At 39.5% G+C, this 21,728-nt stretch overlaps 1 protein-coding gene across 1 annotated transcript; it reads right to left on the minus strand.

Annotated features, from left to right (window-relative positions):
* Positions 1-132: 132 nt before the first annotated feature.
* Positions 133-11,642, minus strand: CNDP1 (carnosine dipeptidase 1). Its single transcript, XM_058812899.1, has 11 exons — positions 11,550-11,642; positions 10,615-10,758; positions 9,195-9,357; positions 8,163-8,251; positions 5,986-6,186; positions 4,547-4,631; positions 3,503-3,663; positions 2,062-2,226; positions 1,724-1,865; positions 1,175-1,322; positions 133-332 (listed from the first exon to the last, which is right to left on the minus strand). The coding sequence occupies exons 1-11, from the start codon at positions 11,625-11,627 to the stop codon at positions 227-229; spliced, it is 1,482 nt and encodes a 493-aa protein (XP_058668882.1). The 5' UTR covers positions 11,628-11,642; the 3' UTR covers positions 133-226.
* Positions 11,643-21,728: the final 10,086 nt, after the last annotated feature.

Consider the following 21,728-nt stretch of genomic DNA (forward strand, 5'->3'; position numbering starts at 1 on the left):
CCATTCAGCAAGAATTAATTATCCCTAACCCCATTTTACAGCATTAGGGATAAAAGCACTTGATGAACCATACAACAAATGCATGCCATTTAGTAGAATGCCAGAAAATAGCACAGCATTTATTTTTTTCCCCACCAATTCACAGCCACTGAATATGTGATTTATATGTTTTATTTAAGTTAGAAAATTTAAGAAAATGTTTTGCTGATTTTCTTTATATGGTCTGTCAGTTGATAGTCTCTGTGTGGGAAGTTTCATGTAAATTCTGATGTAGCTTTGATATCTCCAGGAAAAAAGCTGCAAACAATTTTGTTCCTTCAATATAGTTGTGTCTGTGAAGAAGGAAAGAAACACAATGAAGTCTTGTTAGGTTATCCTGCTCTTAAAATTAGGGACAGAGTCCAGTGAAGTTTTATGAGTCTTCAGAGGAATTTGCAATATTGGTAACCCCTGAAAATTACCCAGCGCACAGAAGTGCTGGACATCCTTCAATTTGGTACTCCTCTGGAGTTACTTCAGAAAACTTTTTCCAGGTTTACATACCCAAATTGGTATTACCAGTAGCCACAGCGTTGAGGCTTTAATGAGGAGAGACAAGAAGTAATTTGAGAATTATTGTAGGATTCTCCTCTCTCCAGAGTTCAGCATGAATTGACTCAGAGCTTGCACAAGTGTTCAGGCAACACACTGAATAGGGGCTTACCATGGTGCCTCCAACAATAAACACCAGTGACAAGTTTAAGCTATTTTTTTGTATAATTATTCTAGTTTTGGTTCCTGGACTATAAATATCTCTTTATAGCTGTTTGTACTGAAAACCCCCAAAATCCTCACAGAACCGTGTCTGTGACTGGTGCACTTCAAAACAGATGCTGTGATGGAAGAGTGCCCATCCACACCATCATCTTCATTGCTAGAGAAATGAAAATTGCCAATGCAGTGAATTTAAAAACTGAGTAGACACCCAGTGGAAAGTGTATAATGGTATGTGTTACACTGGGAATTTTGCTTGCTTGCTTAGCACAGCATCTAGCGTGCTGGAAATATTAGGTTTGGGCCGCCCAATGCATAGCAGAGCTTCCCATCTGGGCATGCTTCCCATCTGGGCATGGGTACCAAGGGACTTCAGTTCTCCCCCCTTCTCTAATAGCAGAAAGAGACAAATGAAAGAAACCTGCTTATTTTCTCGTTCTGGGAATGCTCTCCAGCATCAGCCGCTCCAATCGGAAGCATCATCACACTTTTCTGTGTTACAGTCTGAAACATTCTGGCAACCGGAATTGTTGAGCCATCACGGGTGAAATCTGGATCTTCTCCAAAAACTGGAATATATTGGAAAAATGAATTAATAAATAGGTGTAATCCAGGTGGTTTTCTCTGCTATCATAGATTTAAGGAAAGAGCTGATACTAAGAGCTTCTGAGTAGAAATGGGTTTGAGTGTGCAGCCAATTGATTTCATTAATCAGTTCTGCTCTATAAATCTCTGGTTTCTTATCAATACAAAAAATAATAAACGAGGCCTTTTGGCTACTCCTATAAAACATATCAAAATTTAACAAGGTATGGAAGACATTGACAAGTAGTTCTATCAAAATCAATGAGATTTGTAAGGTACGAGGCTGCAGCACTGAATCGGGAAATCTGCTTTGCCTTATTGTTGAGCACAGTGCCCCTCCACACTTACAGACACACTAAGAACTGGAAAAAAAAAAGGAACACACCTGTTTTTACTGCCCTTCTTGCTGCTTTATATAGTAGATTATTAAAATCAGCAAGCCAGGGCTTTACACCCAAAGGCATGGACACTTTCATTTTGTTTGGACTGTTCCTCTTGGAAAAGACACCCTCCAAGTGTTCCACCACCTGTAGGGAAAATACTTTTAAAAAAAGCTTTCATCTCACCACTCGAGCTTTATTATACCCACATTCCTACTTCTCCTGGAAGAAATAAGTGCTAAAAACATTCAGTTTACTACAAGTCTAGGTTTGTGAGGTGCTAAGAGAGACTGAGTTTACTGAGTTTACACAGTAGTGGCCAAAAAAAAGATTTGTATCTTACCTGCTTTTCCACAACCGAAAGGTCCATGTTGGGGACCTGACGGATTGAGAATTTGCCAATTACTTTTGCTGGAATGACTGTTTTAATGCCTGGTTCATGGAAAGCTCCTTCAATCCCATGAATAGAGAGAGAGGGGTAACGCCACAGGTGCAGAAGTATTTCTTCCTTTAAAAAAAATTCAAAGGGATTTGGAACCCCTTAAAAATTCATAAATATAAGGGCTATAAACAAGCCACAATGTATATAAACAACCTTTTTCCATCCTAAAATTTGTATTTGGAAACTTCTGTATTTTAAAGATATTTGATTTTTTTTTTAATTTAAACCCATGCACATGTATTTTTATTTTTAAAAAATACTACTACTTTCAGTTATAGAATTATTTGGATGGTAACAGTTTTTCTTAAAAAATGAGAAAAATAGAGCATTGTTTTAAAAATCTTCAAAGTAAATTTTCATAGTGCAGTGAAGAAATTCTACTAATGAAGACCAAAAAGCACAATAGGAAAGATTATAATTTTCAGTAAGTAAGTTTTCCTGGAGAAGATGCAGAGGGAAAACAAAATACTATGATTATTACTCTAAGGAAAATAGGAGAAATGTATAAATTATAAACGGATCTTCACGCAGAACCTCAGGGTGCTGCTTCTTTCCTTCAGTTTTATGAGACTAGACCTTTACCTACACATAAATTTAGCATCAATCCATCCTTGTACAGTATCAAAACTCAGATAGTGTAGTTACATTATACTTTTGTATTACTGATTCTTACAGTCTAGCTTTAGGTAATTTGAAAGCTATAAAAGCATCCCTGTTAGCAGAACCTACACCACAATAATTATGTTAGTGATAAAATAATTAATCAACTCCTTTCTCCCAGCTGCCACTCTTATGCAGAGAAATCTTGGCAAGCCAGCCCTTACCTGCTGTTTTTTTTATTTAGGATATACTTTTTAATTGCTGGTAAGGAGAAGCTTGTAGCTTTGGATGCTTTTTATGGTGGGCTTGGCAGACATCAAAATCTGTGTTAAATAAAGACCATCCAAAACATATCTGCCTAAGGCTTCCTCCCATTTTTTCAGAGCTGAATATAACTTCTTTCCCACTGTGTAACCTAAATGTAGACATTTTAATGCATGTTTTATTTGGCTGATTAGGGTTAGGGGGAGGGAAGGGGTAGGCAAGGAAGGGAGACTTACACTGTTAGTTTTGCATCATTACTTTTAATTGATTATTCATATTTCAGATCACTTTCCCCAGATGCAGTGCCTTACATTTTCAGCAGACTGATTTTATTTATCTTTTACTTCTCAGTGCTCCCTTATTTTATTTTGAGCTTGCCATTAACTGAAAATATCTTTCAGTGTGGCTTTATATATAAATACTACAAATAGGTGATTTAAATTCTTTCTGCTGAGTATTCATACAGATTTTTTGTTACCTTGGTGCCATAGAGGAATTTTTTCACTCCACAGTTATTTCTATGTTCCTCTAGATCAAATTCAATTGATTCAAACAACTTCTTTTCCTCCTCTGTCAGGGCAGCAACATTGTCGTAGATTCCAGGGATCTGAATATGACCTGTGGAATCCACAAGGCTGTCTACAAAATAAGATACAGATATCAGTACAAGGGGTACAAGTATTTCTTCCCCTTGGAAATCATAACACCTTCTCCCTTCTACCTAGCTCTTTACCAAATTAGTGAGCCTCACAACTGTTTGCATCTGTCAAGTTGCTTCACTGAACTTGATATATTTGCATATTTATTAAGAAAATCGAGTTGCTGTTGGTGTGGAGTGTGTGATGTGTCAGCCCAGCTTCTGACATGAAAACATCATCCTACTGGGATACAAAGCAGCATTAAAAAAGTCAGATTTTGCTATGTGTGCATGTATTAAAGTTGCCTGTAATCCTTAAATGTTCTTCATTGATGTGTGACTGACATCAGCTTGACATGTCTGAAGTCCTGGCCTTACCGCCCTTACATTTTTCTCCTGAGAAGCTGAGAAGCCTCAGAAACGAAATGTAAACAATAATTATCTGATTGCTTGGAATGTGGTTTGGAGGTTGCTTACCAACAAGTGCATCTGATTGGTTCCATATGAATTGTTTTAACTTAATGACCAATCCCAGTCCAGCTGTGTCAGGACTCTGGTCAGTCATGAGTTTTTATTATTCATTCTTCGCTAGCCTTCTAATGTCTCCTTTCTCTTTCTTTAGTATAGTTCTATTATATCATTTTCTTTTAATATAATATAATATCATAATATAATAAATCATCCTTCTAAGAACTTGGAGTCAGATTCTCATCTCTCACCTCATCCTGGGGACCCTCACAACAAAACCGCAACAATTGGTGACCACATCTGAGGATCTTTCTTCAATGAGTCTTACCTTACAACAACTAAAGGTGTCCCTGACCTTCACTAGGTGATGATGGGCAGCTCTCCCCAGCTGCCCTGAGCAGTGATGTGAGTTCTTACCCAGCAGCGCTATCAGGTCCAGCAGCGGCTCGTGAATGATGCCCCCAAAAGTTCCAGAGTGAAGGTCCTTGCTGCCACATTCAACCTGCACCAAAGCCACTGGTTACATGTGAACGCTCACTACCTTGTTCTTCTGTCTGCTGGGTCCAGTTTTTTTGAACAAGATCACAAATGAACAGTAATTTTTTTTTTTTCCTAATTATTAAATAGGAAACATCGTGTCAGGAGCAATCTGCTTTGGCAGAGAAGATGCAGCTCTGTTGTCAACCAAGAGAGAGAAAGTCAGCTGTCTGTAGCGCTCACATTTGAGAGCAAGGGTCCTCCTCCACTCCCTCTTTTGCTTCAGTAAGATTAAAGACATCATACATTAAACATTTGCATATTATTACTGTTTCTAACATTGGAGAATAAATTCTTCAAGTTGTCTAACCTTTTTATTTAATGCAAAATCTTCTTTAAAAAAGGCAAAAAATAATCTTGCTTGATACTAAGAATATATGTCCAATCTTAATTCAAGATTGCAACAAATAAAAATTTATAGGTCTCTTGAATAACAAGTCGTTAGAATAGAGGCATTTGAGTTATTAAATGGGCTCTTTTTCCAGACACATTTTCATACTTGAGTTTATCATAAAATATTTTCCTGCAAAGGACTTGTTTATTCTTCTCAAAACCTCATTACAGCTAACTGTCTACTAGCAGGGAGAGATCATTTTTGATGTTTTAATAGCATCATTTTTCTTAACCAAGACTTAGAAGAATTGAATCAAGGCTGCCAAGGCTCTTTCAGTTAAAAAAAACTTTTTTTTTCAGACATAAAGGTTAATGCAGATTTTTCTTTAGTTCTCAAGTTCTTTAATCTTCTCTCTGAATTCCTTTTATGCTTCATCAGGAAGCATTTCCAGATGAAAATTTCTGCTCTTTATTTCACAGTAGCTCACATTGCCTGTTAAATATAGCGTGTTGGCTACAGTGAACTTTTATCTACTCCTGTCAGTGTTTACAAAAATTTTGTGTGGCTTTTAAACCCAGAGATCCAACCAAACTGAGTCCCTTTAGGCTGATTCATTATACCAAGCAGTATCTGCTGCAAAAGGGCAGGGTTGGTGGTTTTGGAGAGAGTTGGAAAGGTGAGTGTAGGGATGGTGTCCATGAGAGCAGAGAGAGAAATGAGAAGAGACTGGCAGAGTGGCAGGAGAGTAATGGGATAGGAAAGGGATCAAAGGAAGAAATGATTGAAGAGAAGTTAATGGAAGTAAATAAGGCTAATGGAACTGAAATGAGGAGAGGGATCTGCAGAAGCCAAAAGGGATGCAAAAGAAAGCTCTATATTGTAAATATAAAGCTTTCCTTCAGTCTCTCTCTGCATACAGATGTAGGTACAGCTGCATCATCCCTGTCTGATGGAGGCTCAGCTGGAGTGAACCTGTGTCCTTTACCTCCACAAAGAAGCAGGCGTTGCCCCGACTCCCATAGGTGAGGGCAGGCTTTTTGTTGCTGAGCCACAGGTTGTCTGAAATTACAATATAATCAACATCAGAGAAGAACCTCTGGTTTTCTTCCTCAAGTAGCTTCTCTAGCCCCAAGGATCCTGCTTCTTCCATGCCTTCAATTACAAACTTGAAGTTCACTGGCATAGCCTACATAAAAATTAGCAAAGTCTGGGTAAGAAACAAGCATTTTAATTTTTCTTTTAAAAAAAGCTTTATAATTAGGAGCAGACTTGTTTGCTATGCTAATTGTGTTAGGATAACAAAGATATTGGATGAGTACATAGGATATATAGCTTACTACATCAGAAAAGCCAGTGACAGACACATATGGGCTCCCAGTAAAACTTATTCTTTTCCTCATGTTTTTATCTACTATTCCTTTTCAGAGGACAATAAGTGATGTCTTTTTTCCTTCTTTCCGTTTTCAGAAAACTTGCTGGAATGTCTCATTAAGCAGGCTTTCTGTCAGAGCTGTTCAATATTCTAATTGCTTTGGAAATTATAACTGTCTAATAGCAATTGCATTTTCACAGAAAATTTCCTGTCCCTTACATTTCCACTGTTACTGCCCATGTGGGAGCCACTGGCTGTGGTTTTCTCAGTGTTGTCTATCACCAGACTTACATGGTGATAAAAACATTGTCAGTGACTCTACTATAATTGTCTTTTTAACACTCATAAATTTGCAAGCCTGCTGGTTCATAACGATGCATTTCCAAGAGTAATTAGGAGAACTTTTATTATGGAATAGTGGGAGTTGAAAATGCTGACACATCCCATAGGGGACATAAATTTCAACTTAGTTTCCTGTTGCAATTCATTTTCTCATTCGAGGTTTTAAGATGTTTTCTCTTTTGATTTGCTGCTCAGATTAAAGGCAAGAACGAATACGTAAAATTAAATGAACTTGTGTCATGGAGGGTTCACTGATCATCAGCTGGCCACAGAAATTTTAGAAACAAACTGTTAATGAATATTGTTTGATGGTCTGTATTGTTTTCTAGAGAAAGGCTTCAAATTACAAAAAAATCATTTTTGCTTGTTTGTTAAAATGTCAAGATAACTATTAGTGATTTGAAAAAACTAGAAAGATGTCAAACCCATAACCATATCCACTTACAACAACTAGTCTTTGGGCAAATAATGTGTGTTTTCTAGGGTTTGAGATCAAGGTCAATTCAGTACTATAGAGGAAAGAAAAACGTGTTTTCCAGAAGGTTGTAAGGGGACTTTTTAACAAAATCAAGACTTAATGCTCAGTTTGTGCCATAATGTCATACAAGAGACAGAAAACTGTTTCTCATCACACAAACAGAATATGTCATTCAAATTGGCTTAAAGGATGGTAGTTAACCCAGTTACAAGCCTAAAGTATATTTTTGGCTTACCTTGACCTTGGGGGTAAGACTACTGCAAAATTATTAATTATTTGAAGATAGCTATGTTGATCATTGTAGTAATTTAGGCAAATGTCTGACCTCAGAAATCTGTCAGACTCTGAGTGATTGTATTTGTATTCGGTGAATGCACCCATTAAAAATATTTGCTTTGATAAATCTGGTCTGTTGGTGACATAACAGCCCATTCTGGATGAACACTTTTAGATGCTTATTCCCTTCACACAGACACATAAATTGAAGGTATCTTGTAGGCAGACAAAACCAAAGATCAACAGAATGTATTAGCAGAGATGATTTTTCATCAGCATTCTGTAATGTCTGTTATTTTACCATTTTAAAAGCTCTCAAGAGAACAGAACAATTATCAGAGCTGTGTAATGTATGTAATACCTATTGAATGTATGTAATACATATTGAATGAATGCTTCCCTGTGGGTTTTTCTTTGCAGGGCAATGGCAGTAAGAGTGTATTTACATTGCAGACAGACTGCTCAAAACAGGAATGCTCAAAGACAAACTCTTACTGAAGTGAGACCAGTGCCCTAAGTGTTGCATCAGAAATAGTTAATATTTCAAGTTGTATATAGTCTGTTGGGACACAGAGGTTTCATCTTACTCAGCAATGTAAATACATCCCTCCAGAGATATAATAAAAAATAAGAACATATAATACAAAATAGTAAAAGTTAGCAATAATTTTAAAAAGTCATCATTGATACCTACTAATTTCAAGGCTCTGAATGTTTCCACTGCATTTATCCAAGCTAGGACTGGTCCCTTATTGTCTGTTGCTCCACGCCCATAGAGGTTCCCTTAAAAGGAAAAGAGGAAAGTTTTTAAGCAATCTTTGATTTTTCCCTCATCACTTCTGTGTAATTGGCAAATTCCAGTTCCCACAGTAGCTTTAGTGATGGAGGGAAGAAGTCCCAAAAGTGTCAGGATTTCACTGACTCATTTTAAATAAGGTGATGAATGTTTGGGTGCTTCCCAAAGGAAAAGTACACTTTTTTTTTTCTCTTTCCCTCCTTTTATATGCATTATGTTGTGGTTTCTGCTACATGCCAATTTTTGAGCTTCAATTTTCTTCTCAGGAACTGTTTATTCATACCAGATATGGCTGGAGGGTTTGCACAATATGCAGTTTCTGGACACATCATTCAGGCCAGCTAACAAGCAGCAAAACCCCTACAGGTAAATGCCATGGCAGAAGTATCAAGTCCAAGTCCAAGTATTGAATTTCTTTTTCAGCTGCACATCATGTACAGTTATCGCTGTACATGAATCTGAAATCTGTGTATCTCTGCTTCTGTAGCAGTCCCCATTGGATATACACTGGAATAAGACAGGAGAATTATGCCAGTAAAGCTGTTGGGAATTGATCCCAGATAATGAGAAAAGGCAACTCAGTGCTTATAGCCTGGGAACCAGGATTTCTGAGGTCTTACTTATCTGCTGACCCTCTATCCATTATTTTTGTTCCTTCTGTCAGCTAGCTGTGCTGTAAGTATAATTACATTAAAGGGTCCTCACATGCTTCTACCAAAAATGCTAGTATTTCCACACCAAGTATTAGGCAGTCACTGATGGATCTCACTAGTCACAGAACAACCATCAAAGCTGAAAGCTGCTGGACATGTCCCAAAGATTTCCACAGAAGTCCTCATGCTTTGGTTAAATAGACAGGAACTCTTCTCCCACACAGAACCTCAGTCGTGTGTTCCAATAATGATACAAAAGTTATGAGAAGATGCACACCATTGATTTCAGTCAGTGTGTAGGGGTCAGTGTCCCAGCCATCCTCCTTCTTGGCAGGCTGCACATCCACATGACCATAGAAGCATACAGTGGGGTTTTGTGGATCCTTCCCCAGTTCCCCAAGAATCACAGGAGGCAGTGGGAGGACTTGGCCATCAGGCAGCTGTGGAGGAAGGTTAGAAAAAGGCAACTAAGGAAACCCAAACCTTCTAAAATTTACAAATGTACAAAAACATCTGGATTTCTTAGTATTGAAAATACTTCTACACTCAATTGATTTTTATTTGATTAGGTGCACAAATCTGACTGAATCCAGTTCTAACCTATTCAGACAAACTGAGATCTTTCTCCTCAACTGGTTATTTCCTGCTGGACTTGTAGAAGTCTTCAAACATTTTATTGTCATAAATGCCCTCCTCACTAAGCTCTCACTTCTCAGCACTGGAGAAGACAGAGGTAACCTTGTGCTATGGAGTCTCTTGGGACACTGTAATAGTGAAAAGCCACACAAATAAATTTTGGGTTTGATTTCACCACAAACAGAGGGCAGGAGGCCTGTAAGTTCAAACATAGAATCTGAAAAAGTGTTGCTGGCAGGAGGTAGCAGCTATGTCAGACTGTCTTAAAAACAGGTTAAAGCTAAACCTTTATGTGGCTCTGTGCAGAACAGAGCTCCACATGGCCTAATGGCATTCTCTGCAACTATCAAATGACATGACCTGAAATATTCAAGTATTGCTGTACTTCAGGGTCCTTGTGCTAAGAATCGAAATCCTCACCAAAAACATCAGAAAAAAGAGAAGAGAATCACTATTATTGAACTTTTGAATTGCTGTTAGATTAGGAATGTAACAGCCCAGGGTGGGGAAAAACCCATGGCTACATAAGGTAAGTTAATTAGAGACTAAGGTTTCTCAGAGATGATTTCTTCCCTATTGCTTTCCGACAATGAAAGAAAATAGTTTGGGTCATTTGTCAGAAGCTCTGCAAACCAAAGATGATGGTCTAGGTAGCTAACCCCTAGATGTTCTAACAACATTTTCCTTGTAAAAACAACCTCCTTCATAAAGAAAGCTCAGTGACAAATGATGCATTAGTTCTCATGCTTCATTACAGACAAACATTTAAAAACTAGCCCCGGTAAAAAACTCAGTCCTTTTACTTCAATTAAAAGCATCAAACTCTCTCCTATGCACAGAACATCAATTTGTATTTGGATTGCCTGTGTGGTTCCCAGTATGCTCTCAGTTCTCAGACCTGATTTCAGCAGGTGTCATGGAGGTACAGGACTATTGATAAATTTGTATCTAGCTTTCAAAAAAACAACACTATGTCATAGCATACATGTACATGGTACTGAATGCAATAGGTAGACCCGTGGGTAGATATGACGTTTTAAGGCCAAGAATCAGATAAGCACCTCATGTGACCCCAAGTTTACTAAATTAACAGTGGCTCCCAGTGTTGCAAGTCTGTCTGCTACCAGTGCCATCATTTGCATTACTTCTTCCCTCAGGTGTGGTTGAATAGAATCGCTTTCCACAGCCACCCATTCCTTCAGATCCTGCACAGGAAAAAAAGTGCAATTAGGTGATCCAGAATGTTGTTGTCCTCAGCCCTTGTATCAGAAATCCCACATTGGAAGATGATTTCCTTTATCATCACATCATTATCACAGATGCTCTAAGGTTTCAGCATAGAGAAGAATCCCTTAAATGTCTCCCCAGGGTTGAGATTCCTGATTTTCTAAACCGAGAGGGTGCTCACAGTTAGGCATTCACATTGTCAACTCTGGATCTAAAATGCAGTGGAAGAGGAGGTAGACTAGATGCTGACTAGTTTGCATTATAGAAATTGCATTATGTACAGCCTACCTTGGTGGTTCTCATGAGGATTCAGAAGTGCTCATAGATTCAAAGCACAACTGATACTAACTGGACTAATTATGTTTCTGTCTTTTCACAGAGGGTTGACAAAAGTGAAAGCACAAGGCAAGGACCAAGATTCCTCTCCTTCTAAAGAGCAAACCTACAAAAACTAGTTCTGAAGCAGACAGAGTGAGCATCCTATCTGGCTTGCACACCCCATGCAGGTGCATTTTGGCTTAGTGGAGCCTCTCTCTGAACACACTCAAAGCATGCCCACAACCATCTCTTTTGCTGAAGTCCATGCAAGTCCCTCCTTCACCCCAGGAGTTCCTAGCAGCCTGCTCTCTTACAGCCTTGCTGTGTCAAGTGCATATTGCACTCCTGATGCCAGACCTGGAACCCTGCTCAGTACCTTTGTGACAGGCACTTCTCCTGCATCTGGAGCACCAGCTCTGTGCTCATTATTTCACTGCAGTATAGCTCCTACCTTGATGAAATCACTTTGATGTGCATCAATGTACTGGAAGATCTCCATCTCCAATGCTGAAGAGGATGAGGAGGACATTACTGCCTTAGAGAGCAGCACAGGGCTGAAATGGATGCTATCTGAAAGTTAAGGACAAAATTCAACATTGCAGACATCCTGTAATATACATTTATTTTCAGCCCTAAGAAGCAGAGATATTTACAAATTTCTGAGCTTATTTAAGTCTCATTTAATCTCCTCAAGCCAGGAGAAAATATACTCCTTTTATCACATAAAAACTTCCATTGATTTATAGTCAAGTTGCTGAAAGAAAAATTGAAAAAATTACCAAAGAGTGAACATTTTTAGTGTTAGTTTTATAAATAACTTAGGGGTAACATTTTCTACAGAAACATTTGTTGCATCAGTTTTTCGGTACAAAAGTATCAAATTGTATTTTCTGGGAAGACAACCCTGGGGCAAGACTTGCAAAAACCAACAGCTCAGGGCACTCATCTTTCTTTTTTCTTCATTTCCAGAATCATATAATCTCCCAAAAGGGATCCACACAGATCTTTGAGTCCAGGTCCTGGCCCTAAATAATTCCAAAGAATCCCACATTGTGCCTGAGAGCATTGTCCAAACGCTCCTCAAACTCTGTCAGTCTTCGTGCTGTTACCACTAACCTGGGGAGCCTGTGCCAGTGCCCAGCCACCCTCCGGGTGAAGAACCTTTTCCTGATATCCTGCCTCAACCTCAGGCCATTCCCTTGGGTCCTGTCATTGGTCACCACAGAGAAGAGATCAGTGCCTGGCCCTCCCCTTCCCCTCACAAGGAGGTTGTGACAGCAATGAGATCTGTCCTCAGTCTCCTCCAGGCTGAGCAGAACAAGTGACCTCAGGTGCTCTTCACACGGCTTCCCCTCAAGGCCCTTCACCACCTTCACAGCCCTCCTTTGGACACTCTCTAATGGTTTAACATCTTTCTGAAATTGTGGCACCCAAAACTGCCCCCAGCACTTGAGATGAGGCCACTCCAGTGCAAAACAGAGCAGAACAATCCACTCCCTTGCCCAGATGGTGATGCTGAACCCCAGGACGTGATTTTCCCCCCAGACTGCCAGAAGAAGGCAGAAAAATGGATTCACTGACACACATTCCGTATTTTACATAAATAAGGGAAAACAAGCCTGACACTGGAGAGTGTTAGAAAACAAATAATTTTTGTAGTTGATTAAGAACAGTGACATTACTGAAACACTTGATAAGTGCAGAATTCATTTAGTACCTGCAAACCTCTCTGCCATCTTTTTTTTTTTTTACAAGATAAGGTTTTAAGGTGTGTTTTTCTTATTCCTCCAGTTTTCCTTTCCTGTTTGCTTGAAGTTGTTGCTGTAAGTGTCTTGAATTGGTTCTAGCAGAGTAATCCTTGGATGGCTAAATACTTGATTGGGCTAAAGTCAGAGCTGCTGCTGTATCAGGCTGTGATAGGATGGACTCCAGTGTGTCCCAGGAGAGCAAAGTTTGCCTTCAGGCTGGTGCTTTTGACTGATAAAGATATTCCACCACATGAGCTGAAGAGGAGGATAGGACCATGATGGGTGCATTTGTGAGGGGCTCGGGGAAAGTGCAAGGCACTGCACCCCGCAAAAGAAAGCAATAGAGACAGGAATGGTACAGGGAGAATTCATCTGAGGTGGGATGAAACCTGGTCTTGCTGATCAAAGGATCCCAGGATTTCAATCAGCTGTTCATCTAGAGAGACATCAGGGCCATTATCTGTCTTTACCAGGAAGCTGGCTGGATGCCTCAGTTTCACATATATTTCACTTATTTTTCTACCTTGTAATTTCCAAACCTCAGTTTGGAAAACATTTACAACAGAGGCCACTGAATGCACCCTCATTTAACTTTACTGTAGAAAACTAGACAGGCTTCTCAGGTTCACTTATTTAAAAAAAATAGATCTTTTGGTTATGCCACGCTTGACCAAGTAAGATTATAGCAGAGGACAGAACATGGCTGCTAGAGACACCAAGCTCATGCAATGGATTTAAATATCAGTGTCTCCATCACATGTGATTTCCCCTCCCTCTAGTGAAATCTTTGATATTGCTGTATTATGTACATTTTCACTTTAAAAATAGTGTCTATATATATATATATATATATATATATATATATATATATATATATATGTCACCTTTTGGTGACTTGAATAAATACATACCTTTTAATGTCAGAAGTACAAAAGGGCTCCTTGCTTTTACAGAGGATGTGTGCTGTGGTGCTGGTATCTCTCTCTTTTTGTCTCAGTTACGTGCAAATGACCTGGAAAGAGGCAGACAAGAGACCTCGGTCTTTGTCATGTTTCATTAGCATTTAACTGTTTAAGAAAATGAAACAAGGAGGCTAAAATGCTGTGAAGGAAAAAAACCCCAACCAATCAAGCAAAATCCTTGGGAAATATCCTAGGGAAATTTGGAATTATTCTGTGATATTTTCAAAACAGACCAAACTCGAAGACCATAGATTATCACAAAAATACTCTCATTAAAGTAAGGAACAGTGGCAAAGTTCAGAAAAATGAATGTGAGGAGATACCAAGTAGCAGAGTGCACAAAATATTAATAATTCAAACAAGAATTTAGGTAACAGCTATGTTTTGCTGTAGTAGAAGAAGGGAGGGAGGGGAGTAGCTGGAGGAACTTCATGTTAATGCACTACTAATACACAAAGTGCTGCTCAGGAGCATTTGGATGGCAACTGGAACAGCTCGTGTCAAAAAGGGAGTTGGTTTAATAAAGCTGTAGAAAGATTTCAGGCAAGGCTGAAATATCTCAGTGTCATGAGAAGGGGAAAAATTATTTGAAAGAATGATAAATTCGGGGTGATATCAAACAAAGACTTCGGTGTTCAATGTCAAGTGTATTTTATTTGATGTCATTTAAAGGAGCAGTTACTGCTCTACAGAAACATGCAGTATGCCTATTTTTAGAAATAATGCATGGCAGTCAGTTGTGCTCTTTCTCTTTCTTTGTTCCTTAGTGTTAAGAACATTTTTTGTGTCACTTCCTCCCATGTCGTAAAGCACTGTTGAAAGAACACCTAGTGTTTTTCTGTGGTGACTTAACAAGAAAATCCGAGTTGATTCTTTAACTAGGATGATTCTTTGATGAAATATCAACTAAACTTACAAGCAGTTGAGAAGTAGGTCCTGAACATGCTCTGAAGGCCTCCTTGTCTCTCCTGAAGCACGTGCTTCATGCACTTCCCTCCCTGCCACACAGTGTTCCAGGTGGGTGCAGGAGGAGGGTGCCAGTGAAAACTGAACACTGGGTTGCACACGCCCCAGAGAAAAACAGTCAGGACTCATCTGGCTTGCAAATAACAAAGTACATTTGACATGAAAGGAGATAAAGATGTTTATGGCAGTAGGAACTAATTTACCAAATCACTGGTGGACTGCATTGAAAAGAACATTCCCTCTAAGCAGTCACCATCAAGGCAGGTAACTGAGATAACAGGTTTATTTTTTAACATCCTTTAACAATACTCATTGATCAGTGGCATACCTTTGGTAGCAGCAGGCAATCAAGCCACAGTCACCTCTCCAGCTGAGTGACACCCGAGGAGGATGAGGATGACAAGTCTTCACATGGCAGTTCTCAAGCCCAGCCCTGACCATGTACAGCCACTGAACAAGAGCTGCAGAGACCCAGACACCTGCAGAGGAACAAATGCCAGCTCACAGTGCCTGACTGCATTTGAAGATTACTAAAGTATCATCCAAGTCAATGGACTGTGTGACAGCAATGAAAATATCTGGTGGGAAGCATAGGCAAGGTCTGCACTTGCTGGCAGGTGACGCTGCAACACCCAGTGCTATTTACAGCAGTCAGCTCTTAAAGTGTTGCAATATTGATTGCCTGAATGGTGCTTTGGAGAACAGCAGTGACCAGCCCTGCCCCTGCTCAAGCCAAATCTTCAGTGAAAAAAGTGAGACCCTGTTTATCAGTTCTGTTTTGCTGTAATACAGATGATATTTTAAAAGCGTCCTTATCTCTAGGTGCTTTTTGCAGCTGCCTTTGTTGCTGATGATGGGAGCCTGAACTGGAAAGGTCCCCTCTTTCACCTGAAGAGCACGAGCATTTTATATCAATTTTACTGATAAGTTCTACAGTTCATGGAGATAGTTTTAAGTTAAAGATTAGTTTTGGGTTTAGATGCTCACTTCTGCCTCTCTGTCATACAATAATTAAATCAGGATAGCCAAATCAGTAACACATCAAGTCCCATCTCCTTTTTCCTCCTGGAATTCCAGTATCCCAACAGGAATCCCAGTGCCAGAAAGCACTTTAACATTGCTGATAAGTGTTGCTGCTTTACTGTAGTATATTGGAAGACAGAGAAAAAAGGTGGATTATGCTGTGTCTTGAAAAGTGGAAAAAAAAGGGATACATCTCTGTTAAGGCAGAGCCCTTCTCCCAGGAAGTAGTATTGCCTTTTGTGCCCAGTGAGGAGGAGTAATTCACTATTTACTTAAGAAAATTTTCTGCTGATTAGTTTGCAATCAGATAAACGTGGGTATAAAAACATTCTTCCTGGAAAGACAGCTCTGCTGGCTCTTGCTCTTTTCACGGCAGAAAGGTTCTTAGGAAGGAACTGTGGGAGATGCAGTATTTGTTCTTAGATGTGGATAGCCTCACCATCTTCTTGCTGCCACATCTCACATAGCAGAAGGCAGAACTGCTGAACTTGTAGTAAATTTAAGGTTCTTGTGTCTGCATACAAATTTCTACCCTTAAAGTCCTCTGCCCATTTTGAAAGCACCTCTATTGACATGGTCAAATTCAGCAATAAGTATAATAAGGTAATAAGGGAGGTCTAGGTCCTGTCTCAGAGCCTTACAAAGACCTTTCATTTTTTTAAGCACTTGTTCTTCACTTGATTGACGTGTAAAACCTCATTTGCAAATGAAATGCAAAATTTGGGGGGAATTCAATGTTTGTTTTAATTTATTTTAAATAATTTTTTTACATTAATCCTGTCTTCATTTATCTTAGCTTTAAGTGTTTCACACTGGAGTTATTCCTCAATTAGAATATTACAAGTCAGATTAAAAATAGATCTATTATATCTAGTAGATCCATTCAACTATTTGTCTATCTATCACATAGTACTACTGAGGAACTATACTACCATGGGAAAAAAAAAAGCTATTATTACTTTATATCTTAGTATTTCATTGCTAATTGTCCCTTGTTTTATAACCTATAACTTGGAACAAGGTTTAAGGCTATAACTTGGAACAAGGTTTAAGGTCCACAATATAAGAGATTTGTTTTGTTATGGTCCTTATTCCATTTATGGGATATCATAAACATTGCCAACATTGTTTAGAAGGACTTTTAAATGTAGGCAGCTTTATCTCTAATAAAACCATTCTTTGATGGTAGCTTATTAACTACAAGAAACGAAAGAACCAACTCGAATAGTTTGGTTGAATATCGTCTTTGGGATACAGTAATTGTTTATGCAGGAGGAAATAGACTGATTAAAGGAAAATAAGAGCAGAACTGAAACAATAGGATGAAGAGTAGGGGAAAGCATCATTGGCTCTGTTTCTCTTGTTATTTGAAAGTGTAAACAATCTAGGGCAGAGATGGTCCCCTACTTTGTGTTTCCATTGCTACCTCAGGGCAAAGTGTAGCACCCTCACTTGGTTACAAAGTGATGGAACCTTTACTTCAGCAGAAATAGCATGCTTTAGTTGTTACCTTAATTAAAAGGGTATCTTAAATAATTACAATCCTAAGTTTGAGTGGGCAAATATGTAAGAAATATGCTAATAGGAACAATATTTCATTGACAGAAAAATGATGTTATGGTTTTCAATGCTTCCTGTCACTCTATAAGCAGCTATCTCTAGTTCAAGATGTATTTTTTCATTTCTTGAAAGTGTAGTTCAGAAAAGCAAGAGTGTTATTGTCATGTAATAATCAGTGGTACCTGGTAATTTTTGCAGCTGTCATTTCTCAATATACTCCCTTAATATAACTTATCATTGCATCCTAGAAGGATTGGTGTGGAATGGAGAGGCCCTTTCACACAATTCCCCATATCTCCCTCCCCTACAGATATTTCTACTTCCCTGTGCAGTAGCAGCAAGCCCTTCCACCTCTCGGCTCCTTCCCACTTTACACTGCAGTTAGAAAAGTATTTCCCAACCACCATGCTTCAAGATAACCACAGCTGACCCCAAAACACAAGTTAAGCAACATTGTCCACATGAGAGCTTATCAGCAGTGGAGTGAGATTCTGCTGGGAGAGAGGAAAAGATCCCCAAGACCCTGACTTAGTAGTTACATCCATCTAGTTACCGGGATGTCCATAATCACATCTGGGTATGTCAGTGGAAGGAGATTGACTTAGAAAAGGTCCCCTTACCCAGGCAGGAGGTGCTTCACAAGGACAGGTGGCTGCAGACTGTCCTCTGTACAGAGCAATGACTCCCAGCACCTTCCAGGAACAGGGACACAAAGATCTGAGGTCCTGGGTGGAGGAGGAAGAGCAGTAACACGGAGCCCTCTCACCACCTGGTGGCTCATTCAGCACCCTCTCTGAACCCAGAGCTCCAAGCACTCATGCTTTAAGTAAGAGAAACAAGCAAGTTCTTGTCCAGTGCCAAGTCCAGTACACTGCTCTGAGTGCTGAGATAGGAGACTGTTCTATTTTTCCAAAAGCAACATTGTAAATTCATTTGGCTTAATAATTAAGCATTTTTTTCAGATATGGATCACACTGAAATGAAGGCAAGAGGTCATTCCCATCTTGATATCCTTCAGACAGCTTTTCTCAGCCAAATTGCATAGGTTTTTCCTCAGGGATGATTCATGTCCTCCTTGCAGGTAAGGCTTTTATCCAGCTTATAACTCATAGCCATTTCCAAACAGACACACCAGAAACTGGCTTTTCAGGCTCACCAAGGCAAGCTGACAGTAACTGTGCAGCACTTTGTTCTTGGAGCTCTTCCCACTGCCTCCTCCCAGCTTTCTGGGACTTCTAGGAGCTGGCAGAGTCAGGGCAGAACTCACTGAGGTGGTGATGTGCATGGTGTCCTTCAAGGCACATGTCCAGAGTGTGGCGGTGTCCACAGGGGTCTCAGGATGAAGGAAGAGATGAGAATGTTGACTCCATGTTTCAGAAGGCTTGATTTATTATTTTATTATATATATTACATTAAAACTATACTAAAAGAATGGAAGAAAATATTTCATCAGAAGGTTAGCTAAGAATAGAAAAGAAATTATAACAAAGTCTTGTGAATGAGACAGTCTGGACAGCTGGGCTGTGATTGGCCATTAATTAGAAACAACTCTATGAGACCAATCACAGATGCACCTGTTGCATTCCACAGCAGCAGATGATCATTGTTTACATTTTGTTGCTGAGGCCTCCCAGCTTCTCAGGAGAAAAAATCCTAAGGAAAGGATTTTTCAGAAAATATCGTGGCTACACCAGAGCAGCACCAAGTTAACTCAGTTTGACACTTCGTTGACTTCTGCATCTCAGCTGGGTGTCCCAGGAGCCACAGCCTCCCAAGAAAGGCTTAGGAGTATATTTTCATTTCAGTCTGCCTGTCATTGAAGTGTATTTGGGAGAAGGCCAAAGCAAGCAAAGGTTCTTCTCTTGACAAACACAAGCTCTTTTAAGCTTAAATGGAAAAAAATAGCTTAAATATAAGCTTTCTTAAGCCTAAATATCTGAAAAATAAAAGAACACACTGTTTATACATATATGAATATATATACACATACAATAATGTTGCCTCTTGCTAAGAGATGTTACCACTGCAAAGCTTTTGTGACTGTGACCTCCTTAAAGAGGAGTGTGAGCTATTTCATAGCACATCTCTTCTGTCCAAGTGCCACTGCCTGTAACAAGAGTGCAGCACCTTCCTCAGCAGAGGAAATGCCCATTGAACCAGGGCTCTGCACCACTAACACTTTGTGCACCCCGTGCCAGCCATGGGCCTTTTCGTGAAAAATGCAACAGCCCCTCAACAAAAACAGACAGATAGATAATTACAAGACTGGAGCATTTGGTTAGACAACTGGTTCGTATCTGGACATCTTAATTAAACACCTGCACCCAGGCACTGAGCCTGCTAACAACCAGGCAGATGCACGACTAGTGGATCAGCATCTTTAATTGAGTTGTTATAAATTTAATTACAACTTCTCTGGAAAGTAGTTCTCTACTCATTCCACTCTTTCCCTACAGACAAGTAGTTTTGCTCTTTTGTTACAGTCTTTTCAAGCAGAGAAGTTTGTCATATATTCAAAGGCCTTTCAACAAAACTGTAGCATGTGCTTTGACATGGCTTAAAAGGCAATGATGGCTTTTCATTTTTAGTACTATAGAAAATCAAACATGTAGAACTAATTTTTTTTTTTTTAAAGCTCCTAACTCCTAAGAAAATGACAGTTCTGCAAATCACTGACTTGGATATAAGCCATTAATCCCACACTCTGAGTGCCTAAATCCTTATTTAAATTATGAACTTTTGGTTGAAACATTTGAGATAGTTCATGAAGAATAGAACTTGTACCCCACCACTCACGGCACTTCAGATAGAATTAAGTTTTACTGTGAACTAAAACAGAGAAAGAGAGAAAGTCCCACGGCAATATTTTAAAATACCATCAGCTATGAAATGCCAAGTGCACTAACAGCTGTTAGAAGAGCAGTTCCACCACATGCTGCTCTCCTCATGCCTGGAAGCCAATCTATGAGCAGAACACAGCTTGACCAGGAAGAAAAGCATCTTCTCCCCATTTGCAACACAGTGTACCCTTTCCAACAAGAGGGGAAAGGGGAAGGCTGGGGAGAGAATGGCATCTTGGATACATCTTGCCTGGATATGTGCTTGAGTCACTAGACTTTCAATGCTCCAGATGAGCAACACTATCACAGGCTTTAATTTCAACTGTTTTTAGTGAGAGTTTCCCGATCAGGCCCCTAAAATAGAAGGTTCTCATCACCTACCCTAGAGAGGAGGTGCTGTGCTGTGCACACCACGCTGGGTTGAGCCTTAGGGCAGCACTCAGCTTGCAGAGCTGCTGAGAGCAAGGAACCACATCCAGTGCATCGCTACAGGCACCGCTCCCAGCTCCCCAAACATTCCAAAGACTCACTCCAAACTAATCATCATCCAAAGCCCTCCCTAGCTCTAGGGTGCTATTGGGCAGCCTAAACAAACAACACCAGGTTTTCAAACTCTGAATCTTATTCACAAACCCCACCAGTCCAACACACCCATTGCTTTTGTTTCTCACTTACTTGTGCAACTCCGTTGTGTTCTTTGACTGTTTCCCCGTGCTGGACAGACAGAGTCAGTGGTAGAACTGGATGTCCTTTCATGACACAATCATTCAGGCTGGGAAATATCTTCAGGTTAAGTTCAGCAGTAAATCTCAGTCTGTGACGTGCAATTGCATAGAAACTGCCCATAAAGAAACACTTAAAATTTAGACATAGCATTTTTTTCCTTTCTTCTCTATATGGAAAACTCACAAGATGTGTGTTCTTTTGCTATGCCTTCTAATTAGAATACCAAAAAAAAAAAACAAGTAGCCTTTTTTCTTTTTATTTCTTATGCCAGAAGTCAATATCTTAGATTACAGAAAAGCATACAGGAACAAAAAAAGCATATTCTGATGTCCCCTTACTTTCCCATGGTGCCTTTCCTCATTAAGGCTTTAGAGTTTAGGATTGTTTGTTTTCATCTTAGTGCCTACAGGGAAACTGGCTGGGCAAGGGTATTCCCTTAACAAAAAGCTCTCTGAGGAACATACACAACCCCCCACACTGGTAATTTAGTACAGGGGACTGAAGATAATGTCATCATTAAATGAACCCAGTTTCTGTCACATTTAGAGAACTACAAATGTGTTTATAATGTCAGCCTCAGTTTCTCCACAAGTCTGCTTTTTACCTGTCTGATCACTCACTACTAGGGTAAAGGAAAAGTTATTACTGAAAAATATTGCTAGAGGCAACACATGTCCATTTACAAAGCAGAAATTACATTAAGAAGTCATAGTGAAAAATCTAACTCTGGAATATGACAGATTTAAAGAGTCCAAACCACCCATTTAGCACCTTGTGAGTGATCTCAGCTAAATACAAAGGTGTC

The sequence above is a fragment of the Ammospiza caudacuta genome, chromosome 1 (assembly GCF_027887145.1).
Source record: "Ammospiza caudacuta isolate bAmmCau1 chromosome 1, bAmmCau1.pri, whole genome shotgun sequence".
Taxonomy (NCBI): Eukaryota; Metazoa; Chordata; class Aves; order Passeriformes; family Passerellidae; genus Ammospiza; species Ammospiza caudacuta.